Genomic DNA, 12,648 nt, shown 5'->3' with positions numbered 1-12,648 from the left:
CTGGAAACAGTAAAATGTTCCTAATGTTCCAAGCTGTTCCTAAACATAGCAAGAATAGCACTTACCAATAAATAAATGAACTATTGATACATCCAATACTTTCAATGAATCCTAAAACATTATGCTGAAAGAAAACAAACACTAAGGGTATAAAAAGAACATTAAATCCTAGAATGTACTATAACAATCTAGAATTGGATATATCAATAGCTTTTTCCTTTTTACTGATAAGTGACATTTCTTTATATGGGTATATTATAATTTATTTAGTCATTCATTTGTTATATTTATGAACTAACCTACTTAAGATTTTTATAACTTTTAAGTCTTATAATGCTGGAGTAAGTATGAAATAACATAAAGTAATCATGTTACTTATTGTTTGGTAAGCATACAGTCAAAGATAGTAGGAAACTACATCTTAAGAGAGGTCAAAGGATTGCCCAAACATCACCGCAAGAAACCTAGGTCTGCCCAATTCCCAACTTCTTAACCACTATGCTGTCCTAACACCAGTGCAGGGCTCCTGAAATTTGTGGGTACAGGAGTCCATTTTCCTGATGTTTAAGGGGTTGAAATATGGAAGGGAGACACTGGAAGGTTAATAGGTCAAGCAAAAATTTTCTTTCTCCATACTTAAGGGGTTGGAAAAACTACTAAGTGCTCAGCATTTAGAACAGACTCCAAACAGCTCTCTGCTAACCTACTGGGAACAGATCCTAAGTCCCTGGATTGATTGGGATTTTGCCTATATAACTAGTTGAGAGAGCCAGTTTTTCTTTTCCACTGGATATTCTTAGCAAATGTTTTAGTATAAAATATGAAAAGGAAACATCAGAAGCTAATCTAGGAAAGTGAGCTGTCCTTTCACACCAATGCTATCCAGATGGGCTACATGCCCAAGTTCAATTTCATTCTATGCATAGAATCCCTTAGTCACATCTTAAAAGTCATAAGCATCTCTTTCTCCACATTCTCAATGAGTTATTTTGCTCTTGAAATGACCAAGAAGAAACTATCCTGGCTAATCAAGGAGGAGTTACTATAAGAGTAACTTGGCTGCTTGGCTGTGTCTGAAACTGGCCCCTTCGCAGTGCTCGGCTTACTGATACGGACCCTTCCTGGTATGGTGGCCTCAGAGAAGCAGCCTTTCCTGACGGTACCTTCGTCTTCTCAAATCACTCACTTTGGCTTGTCTACCATTGTAGTTCTTTCTTTCATTTGGCTCCTGTTCCATCTTTGCTTGTCCCCTTGGGACTTGATACTTGATTTTTGGTCCCCTCCCCTTACTTTCTGGTTCCCCTTTTCCAGTCAGTCCTGCCTCATTTCTTTACCCATTCCTGGTTCCTGAATTGCCTTCAGATCAGGGTTCTGGATGCTTTTTTTGGTCTTTATTGCCCAGGGGCCCATGCTTATCACTAACTGTGGCTCCCACATAGCTAATTCTCTTATACTAAGGGGGCTTCTTTCTATGCAAACTGAAATATGCCCCAATTCCCTAAATCTAGCCCTTTGTTGTCACTCTCTGCTGCCCTCCAGCGGCCATCAGTAGGATGCAGTAGTTAGAAAGCGTTCCCACTGGCTCTGCTGCCCTTTCCTTGGCCTATGAGTGGCCACGAGCAGGACACTGGGCAGTTAATGGAGATGAACTTTGTGTTCAGAACCTAGTAGGCTCTAATTCAGCCAGTACTACCACAACAGCCTCTGATACCACTGCTACTCCCAGGCAACTTCATTGGTGACAGCTCTCCTGTTCTTTCTACCGAAGATGTGACTGTCTCAGAAATTCACCAATTCCAGGTTTATATTCATGCTTTGTGTTGCAGGTAAGGGAGAAACCACAGGAGGAGAAGCAGAGAGTGGGCGGTACAGTGCTTCCGGCTAGTCTGGCATGCTTGCTCACAGATTACCTAGGTTTCTTCTGATGGAGCAACAGAGAATCACCACTGCTGTCTATGAGCTAAGGAAGAAATTGTCGGCTGACTTATTATAAACTATAGTAATTAGGTCTTCACACAAGAGCTGACATGGAATGAAACTCTAGTCTCTGAACTGACAGCCTTTGCTATGAAGCTTGGAGTATTGCTAGAACCATGCCCACATTTCATTCTATTGTAACAAAGGGGTAGGAGGGTTGTCACAGACTGTTGGACTCACACTTGGGGGCAAGGTCCTTCTAGCATCTATTGGTAAGGCTGTTCTATACTCTGGTGGAACCTCTAAGAGGCAGAGTTCTGTCTCTGGGTTAAAGTAGGAAATGCTGGACAACTCTGCCAACCAAGTTTTAGATTAGACTTCCCATCCAACCCAAGACTGTGCAATATGGGTTGACAGCAACAATGGATAATGTGAGCCTGGGAGACCCATGAGTCAAAGGTTAAGCTCAGTGTATCATTCATGGGAAAAATGTATCAAAAACCTGGTGGTGTGTCTCCTGCTACCCAAAAGGTCATTCACAACTCTTCCTCACAGAGAGAAGGTCTTTCACCTACTGCTTGTCTCCACATATCTACTATTAATATAGCTTAAGTTCTGTGACAGGGCCCATAGTATCTACATTCATGAGTCAGCATTTCCAGACACACAACCTCCCTAAAAAGGAGGCCCCTCAAAGAGGCTCAGAAGCTACCTCTTAACCTAGCACAACTATGCAAAGAACCAAGGGTCTGCAGCCCACATTTCTGGCTGTGGTGCTTCCCCTCTGAGGAAAGGTGGAGACCCTGGGAAATACACAGTAGAATTCATCAGACTTTGAACCTTCCCTTCAAGGAACCCAACTGCTCTTTATTAAAAAAAAAAAAATCAATGAGGAGTCTAAAATCATGTAAGTCTTAAAAGACAAGGGTCTTAATGTGGTTAACATCCACTATTAATACTTATTCCCTCTCTTCTGATTCCCACCATCCTGAAACAACTCTGTGAGATTTTAAGAAATTAGACTTGTGAGCTGCTAAAATTATTTCTAATGTGAGACGATAATGAATAGAAAATAGCCTTTCTAACATGGTATGATGTCATTTGGCCTATTAAATGTCTGGGTCTTTTCCTAGCACTTAAATGACATCTTACATGATTTTCTATAACACAGAATTGTACTCTGCTTGGATATTATTTCATGAGATCTTGGTCTGGAAAAAATGGATTCTGTGTTAAATCAAAAAAAGCCCTGAGACAGAATTTCTGAGCTCACCTCCTCCCTGGTTCAGAGGTTGGTATGAGGTGAGACAAAGTCTCAGCAGTTCTAGAATAGACTTTGCTCCAATCAACCAAGGACATCCAATAAATCCCAGAATGTGTCACATATTACTGGCAATTCTTTCTATAAATTTTCCATGATGGGTGTAGTTACTAATGCCCCAAGCAAGGTAAAGAGAGATATCTGGTTTGCAGAGGCCACAGCAGCATCCTGGTGGCTGAAGACATTATCTGTGCCCCATCCTGTGTATGCTGATCCAGTGTTGGCTTATATGAGGTCAAAGGTCTGGCTCTGAAGTATCTATTCCCAGAAATTTCCCTATTTGTAGTTTTTTTACAGACTCAAGCTATCACACAGGTAGAGTCGACAGTCTTTTCAAAGATAATGTGCTTTATGTATTAAACTATTCCTTTCAACCCCATCATCCGCATCAGTCACAGTAATGCCATCTTCCAAATCCGTAAGTTACCAAGCTGTTTGATTTCTGACTCTGGTGTAGATGACTCCCAGAGTTGCAGGCCATTATTCAAGGTCATATAAAATATGAAGGTCAAAAGAATTCTCAAGTGAGCACTTGGAGAGTATTTCTGCTGACATTACTGGTCCATATGCTTCACTACTACAGGGTAATGCACACAATTCTATTTTCCTCCACCAAGAATATCCTTTCATAAAAACATTCTCCTACCTACCCCCATACCTCTCATCTTCTCCACCATGACTCCTCAGCAACTTCTCAGTAAACACTTGGGAAAACTACCGGACACCCAGAAAACACCTCCAATTTACACTTTAGCAGGTTAAGGACCAGTACTAAGAAGTACATGTGGTACATGACTTTCTTCCTGTTAAGTACATCTTACCAGTTGTGATGAAAAATAGAAGACTGCCACCTGAGGTCTTTTAAGATGTGGGTCTGCCCTTCCCTACCCAGCCTCCTACTTTAGGCTCCTAGGGTTTGTTAGGGTGAACCATCAAAAAAGAAATTCTATTGACTATTACTTTGTTACATGCTGTAACATACAAAATCAGATTTTCAAAAAATAGATAAACTGGCGTTCTACTGAGGATAAAATATAAGTGATTATTAAGCAAAGATTTTTCCATATGAGCCAAGAGTAGTCAAGAAAAGGGGGGGGGGGCGGGTGTTCCTCTTTGCAGGAATTGTTGTTCATTAGACTTGGGGGCAGGACAAAAGAGAAAGGAAGGCAGTTTGATGCAAAACTCCAAATTTTACTGAATAGGATCAAGATAGGGTGGGCAATAGGAGGGGCAGTTCTAACTAATTAGGTCCTTGAGCTGTTCTCAAGTTTCCCTACCTACCTGCTGGTAACTGACAGTACCTGATTTTACCTAAACCCCTCATACAGGAATAGTACCAGAATTTGTTCAGCATCTCCAAAGGAATATACAGTTATTTCTCTTAGGTCCTATAGCTGTTTTTAAGGCACATTAAGTGCCTGCAATGGAAATGCACTGTGTTTACTTTAGACTAAAGGTTTAGAAATTGGGGAATAACTGGCCTAGAGGGAATGTCACCAGCTCAATCTAAAAAAAGCCGCAGATATCTTGGGATGGCTTTGCTGCACAATAGTTGTTGCCAACAAGCTCCATTCAGAAGATCTGATGCAACGTCTCAACCTAGTTCATTCAGCTTTATAAAACATATGTATATTGGAAGTAAATAACAGTGGAGGCCAAGGAACAGAAAATAATGTGATGTTACTAAAGAAAAGAACCCACTCAAACCCTTTCCTGTTGGTCAAGTATATAAGGTGAACAGCCATAAATTAAATGATTAATAATTACCTGAGGAAGTTAAGATACCCTCACAATGAATGTGAACGACAGAAATGTGGCATGTCAGGGGTAGCCCATAATGAGCAGCATTTGATGAGAAGTACAGGACATAAAAGAAAAGGTCTATGAGGAAGCTCCACAGTAAAACAAGGAATAAAGAAGAGAAATTAAGAAATGTAGGTTTAAAGAGATTAGCCTAATCCCTAAAGGAGGAAAGGTCATCTAGAATGCAGTTAAATCAACACACATAAACACACATTTTTAAACAAAACTTAAAATGAGCTATCTTCTATGTTTGAATGATCTTTTTTCCTCTTCAATGCCTAACTTGCTTTTTCTTTATTATTTTGGTATCATTAATATACAATCACATGAGCAACACTGTGGTTACTAGATTCCTCCCATTCTCAAGTCCCCACCACATACCCCATTACAGTCACTGTCCATCAGCATAGTAAGATGCTATAGAGTCACTACTTGTCTTCTCTGTGCTATGCTGCCTTCCCCGTGCTTCCCCCTTATATTATGTGTGCTAATCGTAACGCCCCTTATTCCCCTTCTCCTTCCCTTCCCACCCACCCTCCCCAATCCCTTTTCCTTTGGCAACTGTTAGTTCATTCTTGGGTTCTGTGAGTCTGCTGCTGTTTGTTCCTTCAGTTTCTGCTTTGGTGTTATACTCCCCAAATGAGTGAAACCATTTGGTACTTGTCTTTCTCCGCCTGGCTTATTTCACTGAGCATAATACCCTCTAGCTCCATCCATGTTGTTGCAAATGATAGGATTTGTTTTCTTCTTATGGCTGAATAATATTCCATTCTGAGTATGTACCACCTCTTCTTTATCCATTCATCTACTGATGGACACTTAGGTTGCTTCCATTTCTTGGCTATTGTAAATAGCACTGTGATAAACATAGGGGTGCATATGTCTTTTTGAATCGGGAATCCTGCATTCTTAGGGAAGATTCCTAGAGGTGGAATTCCTGGGTCAAATGGTATTTCTATTTTTAGTTTTTTGAGGAACTTCCATACTGCTTTCCACAATGGCTGAACTAGTTTATATTCCCACCAACAGTGTAGGAGGGTTCCCCTTTCTTGGCATCCTCACCAGCATTTGTTGTTCCTAGTCTTTTCTATGTTGGCCATTTACACTACTTAGGCTCACAGAAGCCTCTCCACTTAAGCCTCTTCTTGGACTTAAAGATACAATCTTGCTCTTGATTTGATTTATTTTGTATCATTTATATAAAAGTCTTGTATCACAAATAGAGTATAAGCTGGAGTCTATTTCTTCATTCCTTGAATTCAGTTTGACCTTGTGACCAGCTCTAGAATGTGGTGGGAATGATGGTTTACTAGTTCCAAGTGTAGACGTTAAGGGGTTTGCACATTTCTTCTTGCTGTCTTGGAACCTGCCAAGATGCCATGTGAATAAGCCTGGGTTAGGTGGCTAGTGAATGAGAGAGCACATAGAGCAGAGAGAGGAGTCGGCCTAGCTAAGGCATCCTAGACCATGCAGTCCCTAATCAGTCTGGCAGCTGATCTCAAAGGATGAGTGAGCCCACTGAACCTATCCTAAATTGCCCATCTGTAGAAAGCTGAGCTAAACAAATGATTCTTGTTTTAAGCCAATATGCTTTGGGGTGATTTGTTATGCAGCAAAGGTTACTGAAATAATCCAAACATACGCATTGGTTTTATCCTTACAATGCAGTACTTATCACAATATGTCTTATATTAGAACTAACAATTTCTGATCACCTGGTGGACAGAGACTGTATTATATTCTTTTGTGTATTCCCCCCCAGCACCTAGGATGTGCTTTGTTCACAGTAGACACTCAAGAGTTTGATAAAATTAACTGAAATGATAATCAATTGAAGTCAATCCTGGTGTTCATCAGTATTATCTACTAATGTTTGACAACAGAAGAAAAATATATACCCTAGTACTATTAAAGTATCAAATAACTACTGAGAATCTATTGGCCTTGTGTTGTAATTCCCAATTAAGAATCATAAAAGACAAGCAATTTCTATTACTTGGTGTGTACATGACACTTCAAGACAGGTAATAAGCTAGCTCGTAAGTTGTCCTCAATATCTAGCATTAACCCAAACTTCAATATTTCGTATATGAATGTGAAGTTGTACTGTAACCCTACTTTTACGAACTTGGAAATTTAGAAAGTATAAAATGGGAAAGAAGGAGATTTGGATTTGTACTATCTAACTCACTATTAACAACACTGATTTTCTAAACTCAGAAATCTGACAAATGAGATATGTATGTAAATGTACTTTAACTTTGAAGTGCTATACAAATGTGAAATATCATGAAAGCTTGTATATTCAATATGTCATTCACTCTTTCCCTTAAGTAGGAAACAGAATAACCAGGACAGGTGCAAAAGGATGAATAGCTTCACTACCCACATCTAATTTGCTTCCTAACGAAATTCTATAGCTTTAAATGACACTCTGCTATTATATAGTCTATACAGAGATGGTTTCATTAAATATTCCATGATATCTGAAAAATTATCATTCAACTGATAGTGTCTGCAACATTCTAAAGCAACAGAACCTGAAAGCATGATCAGAATGAATATCTTCAGGAACCAGTGAGGCCAAGACAGTCAATGACAGCAAAAGGATGTCCTTGCTTTACTATGTAAGTACTTGCTGTACTGGGGACATACCCTAACTTGCCTTAACTTGAACTGCTTCTTTAACTTTTGCTATTGCTGTTTAATTCTGTTATCTTTGACTATTTCTTTGACTAATAACAGGCACAATGATTAAATCAGTTAATAAGCTGGATAACTGAATTAGGACCTAAAAGGCTTAGATAGGCTAGAATCATAAAAATCTATGTTGTTAATAATACGTCTAAGAGAAAAACGTAGACCAAAGAGAGTAAAGTCTCTGATTTTGGCCCATGAAATCAACCATACAAGGACTAGATGGGGAATGGGGAACAATACTACTTGTAAAAAAAGACTCAATTACAAGCAGATAGGAAGCTCAAGAAATCAGGATAGAAAGCCCAGCCCCAAATTTGGCGTGTGTTAATGAAAAATTTTTAAAAAGGGTCAAAGTGAAGTGAGACAGACTTTAGCCAACTAAAGAAACATCTTTCTAATAATAAGACTGTCCTAAAGTGGACCTTGCTGCTTTGCAGCAGTGAGTTCTCTTCAAGAGGGGTATTCAAAAGCACAGTCTAAGGTGAGGTACAGGGCTTCAAATATCAAGCCAAAGGTTATACCACATGATTGTTAAGATTAGCCTCCAACCCCAAAATTACAGCGTTCAGAAGAGGATATGCAAAGAGACAACAGATTCAGGGACACTTAATTATGCCTTATTTGAGGTCAAGATATCTCCTTTGGAAGCAAACTCCCAGTCTTTCTTTTTATAGTCTGAACATCTCCACAGTTCAGGAGAAATCTCCTTTTGAAAAGATGCTCACTTTAAGTAAGTTATGAAAATGACTAAGATGAACTGCAAAGAGATCAGTATTTTCAGCATGGCATAGGGAAGGATAATTTTCCTTACAATTATTCAACCTACCTGAGGCCTACTAATAAGGAGCTACAGCCTGATAGCTGGGAAAGTTTTTCAAAGGATCTAAGTTAGTAAAATTTAAGCTGCTCTAACAGAGACAGATATAAATAGAAATTAGGTGATAGATTCAATAGGAAGAGGCATACTCTTTCATTACTAGTAAAATTTTGGAGTTTTGGTTTCTACTGATAAAACATCATAAAAGAAACTCTGAGAACAGAAATGTGATAGAAAATAGGAACTTGAGTATAAACAACACAGCTCCCTGAGAGCTCACAAGCACTTGAGCATTCATCCCCGGCTCAGATCCACCTTATTCTGGCTGAGCTTTCTAACTTACTCCCTTAGTTAACATTTTCTGTGAACACCAGTTGCTTTCCATAGGGACCAAAACCACAAACTAGAGAGAATGACCACACTTCTTTCTCCTGAATAGTGGGAAAGGAAAATTTTTTCCTTGGATGTATTTCTCCAGTGAAATTCAATTTCTGCTTTCCAAGAAAAGCCAATTGGCTCAGAAGTTTCTGAGAAGAAACAGGGGACAAAAGTCCAACTGATACGGCTTCAAAAACTCTAAAGCCAAATCCCGATCTTTCATCCTTACTTCAGCCAAGGGGTTAAAACCTGAATGTCTCAGTTGAGTTGCTAAATCCATAGGTGAAAGGTCTTAAGTGAGGAAAGAGATACCCAGCTCCATTTGCGACCACACTGGGAAAGCCTTTATGTATAAAAGAACGCCCACCTCGGCCCCCAAATATTAAGTTGACACACGTTTCTGGGACACGGTCTGAATCCTCAAACTTTGGCGGGTCTATAGAGACACAATTTTCTGTTTTCTGCTTAAAAGGGCTTTCCAGAATTGTCATCAGATGACAGATTACACCACCCATCCACAAGGATTCAGGGGTAGCTCAGGCCATCCATTATGGGTTAAAAGCTGTTCAGCATGAATCAAATCCCAGTGGTAAGGAGACTACTGATACAAGGGGTCCTACAGCTTTAAGAAATACCCTAGGCATCTAGAAGTTTTCAGAATGCAAACTATGTCAGCTCTGAAAACAAGAGGCACTGAATCATTATGGCAGGAGAAACAAAGCCAGCCCCCTTTTTAAAACAGACAAAAAAAAAAAGATTGTTTTAATAGGAGAGAAGCATCAGTCATTGATTCGTATTTCATTCACACTTTCTATCCAACCCCATCCATCTTCAGAGTGAAGAGATGACAGAGCCCAGTTAACTCTCTCCCTCTTTGGGCCCCCGCCCATCCTACCTCTCTATACCCAAACCATCAAGGCCTACCAACCCACCCATTTCAATCTGCAAGCAACAGCCCTACAGAATGCCTCTTTCTATCGGATGGGCTTGCGAAGCCCAGGTATGCCTAAGTACTGACTTCCGTCACATCACTTTCATAGGGTTGCCCATCAGCCCGACTGGTCAGGGCCTTTGCAAATCATCTTCTGCAATGACCACTTAGCCACTCATGGCTGACCACATTCTACAGAGGAAGGGATGGGAAGACCAAAGGCAACAGAAAAAGTCAACAAGCCAAACCAACAACCCAGAATGTAAAACATTCCATTTTTCTCAAATGCTGCTGCCCTCATTATCTGCAAACAAAAGTCGTCCAGGCAGGCAGGCTCTGCCTCAGTGCACCTGCTTAGCATGGGTTTGCTGAGTTATCTTTTTGCTGTGTCTGCAGAAGCCAACTACAACACAATGGGTCACATCACTTGAGGGTCACTTGAGTCCCTGTACTCTCAGGGTCCCTCCTCCCACCTCCTGCCCTCCCTTCCACCCACAAAACCTTTAACTCCACCATAGCTAAGGATCCCAGATAACTAAATAAAAGAGGTGGCCTCAAACACAGGGGAAAACCCTTAGGTCTCCAGTGTGAATCGCCAACACCAACCCCCCTCCCCTCTCCTTTTCCTTAAGACCTGATGGTCTTCAGTCACACATCTTAAAAGAAAAACAAAAAACAAAAACACAAAGACTTACTTGTCTCAAGTCGATGAAGGCCAACTGCAGCGTGTCCTCCTGGAACCCAGGCACCGGGCCGGATCTGGCAAACTCTGTGGGAAAGAAAAGAGGATAAAAAGCGCCTTTAACTAACCATGGACAGGGAGATTGGCAGACGGATGACAGGGAAGACAAGAGAGGCTGGGGGAGAGGAGGACCAGGCTTCTAAGGAGTCATGTCTCTCTCCCTTCAGCCTCTTTGTTTGCCCTTCAAAATTCGTGTCATCAAAACACCATTAATTCCAGCATCCTGACAGCAAGGAAACTGTACTAATTCGACCTGAAATTTATTCCCATGAGCTGCGCTGGGCTTCAGAGTATTTGTTTTGTGAATGGACAAACAACTTGCAAAGGAGGAGGGAGTGGGGGAGAGAAAAAAGTTTTTCCTCTCAACACAATAAAATCTTCAGCTGTGAAACTCTTTTCAGTTCCGAGAGCTATTTATATTTTAGATCGCTGAAGGAATTTTCTAATTTCACGCCTGTCACCTCATTCCCCAAGCATTTATCAAAAAATATTCCCTGCCACATCATTAATTATTCCTTCACTGATTATTTGTATTATCTCATGAGCGCATTATTGCCAACACACACACACACAGACACACACACCGGCAGCAGAGGCTGCCCGATCCAGTGTTTGCCTCTTCAGCAAACGAGTATTTGCAGATATGAAAAGGCCCATCTAAATAAATTTCACTGTGAAAGCTTAGGGAACATTTGCACATGTCCATCCTTCTACTGTGTTCTTTGTCCTTGACTTCTATTTCACTTTCAAAAATTCTTTTTTTCTCTTTCTTCTACCCCAATTTAGTCCTAGGCGGAAAAGACCACATTAATGCTATTTGCAATTTATGGTAGCGCCTTGGGTACATGCTCAGTTTATGACTCCGGCTTCTACATCATTAAGAAGAAGGTAACTACACAGGGCTGTAGGGACAAATACTAGTAACAGTTAAGAATGTCAAGTTTTATTGTCCCTAAGCTCTGCTTATTATGAAATCAAAAGGTCTTGTGTGAGCCCCCGACATATACACACACACGTGCACACAGCAAATTCAAAAGTTTGGATAAAAATTACTGTATCTTGAACTTTCTCTGTGAAGCCAAAGTATGATGGACATTTAACATCAATCTACTACTTACCCCCAAAAGAACTCAAGTATCTGCTCAAAGCAAATATGAAAAGGAATGTTTTTCTTTCAATTATATTTTTATCCAGGAATGGAATTAAGAAATTATTGAGTTGGTATCATCATTTCTCTTTTAAAATTAAATTAAATCCATTCAGATATTTGCCTATATGTCTGGTAGCTGCATAGATTCAAATGATGATTGCTGAACAATGATAGGAATTTCTGTTCTTTAAAAATATTTTCCATCTAGGCTTAAACATAGTTTTTTCATAAAATCCTTGCCTTGCTTTAAAAAGTAATGTTAACAATTTAAGTTGCAGGTATTACAGAAACATTATGTGAAATGAAACTTACTACAATTTATTAAACTAATTAAAGTACAGCAGAATGTATTTTTACAACCATACTCAAAATATTCTTATTTTAGACATTTAAACTAAAAATGAGTATCATAAGTGGAAGGTGATAAACTATATAGCATGATTAGCAACACTGTTTCTTTTCAAAAGAAAATTCAAGTGCCATTTATAAATTAATTCCATCATATAGTCCAAATGATTTGAGTTTTAAAAGTAAAATTCTAAAACTGTACAAACACTTGATAAGGATCATGTTAATAGAAAGTTTGATATAATCCACCCTTCATATTTACAATAGCCATTATTTGTGATAACTCTGTATACGGCAGCTGCTTGAGTCACATGTACAACTTTCCCATACTACACTCCTATAGAAAGCCGGTCTTTGAATTATAGCCATAGCCACTCTTTTTGACAGCCTTGATTGTCAGGTGGTCAGCTTAAATAAGCTTTCCATGCCTGATGATTTCATCCAAGGTTGGTAGATTATCCTTCATGACTCAAGGCTATGTTGCACCATTTGAAGTACTGAAGTCCTGTCAGTAGGAACCTTATTTGAGTCAAAATGCAGT

General features: G+C 39.7%; 1 protein-coding gene across 5 annotated transcripts in view; it reads right to left on the bottom strand.

Annotated features, from left to right (window-relative positions):
* Positions 1–12,648, bottom strand: part of EXOC6B (exocyst complex component 6B) — a 640,335-nt gene that overhangs the window by 137,464 nt on the left and 490,223 nt on the right. For all 5 annotated transcript variants that reach the window (XM_037027188.2, XM_073211565.1, XM_037027190.2 and 2 more), the window contains one exon: positions 10,563–10,636. In XM_037027188.2, the coding sequence (XP_036883083.1) occupies positions 10,563–10,636 (74 nt within the window). The remainder of the gene's footprint in view (positions 1–10,562; positions 10,637–12,648) is intronic.

The sequence above is a fragment of the Manis javanica genome, chromosome 1, assembly GCF_040802235.1.
Source record: "Manis javanica isolate MJ-LG chromosome 1, MJ_LKY, whole genome shotgun sequence".
Taxonomy (NCBI): domain Eukaryota; kingdom Metazoa; phylum Chordata; class Mammalia; order Pholidota; family Manidae; genus Manis; species Manis javanica.
This window is presented reverse-complemented; position numbering and strand designations above follow the sequence as displayed.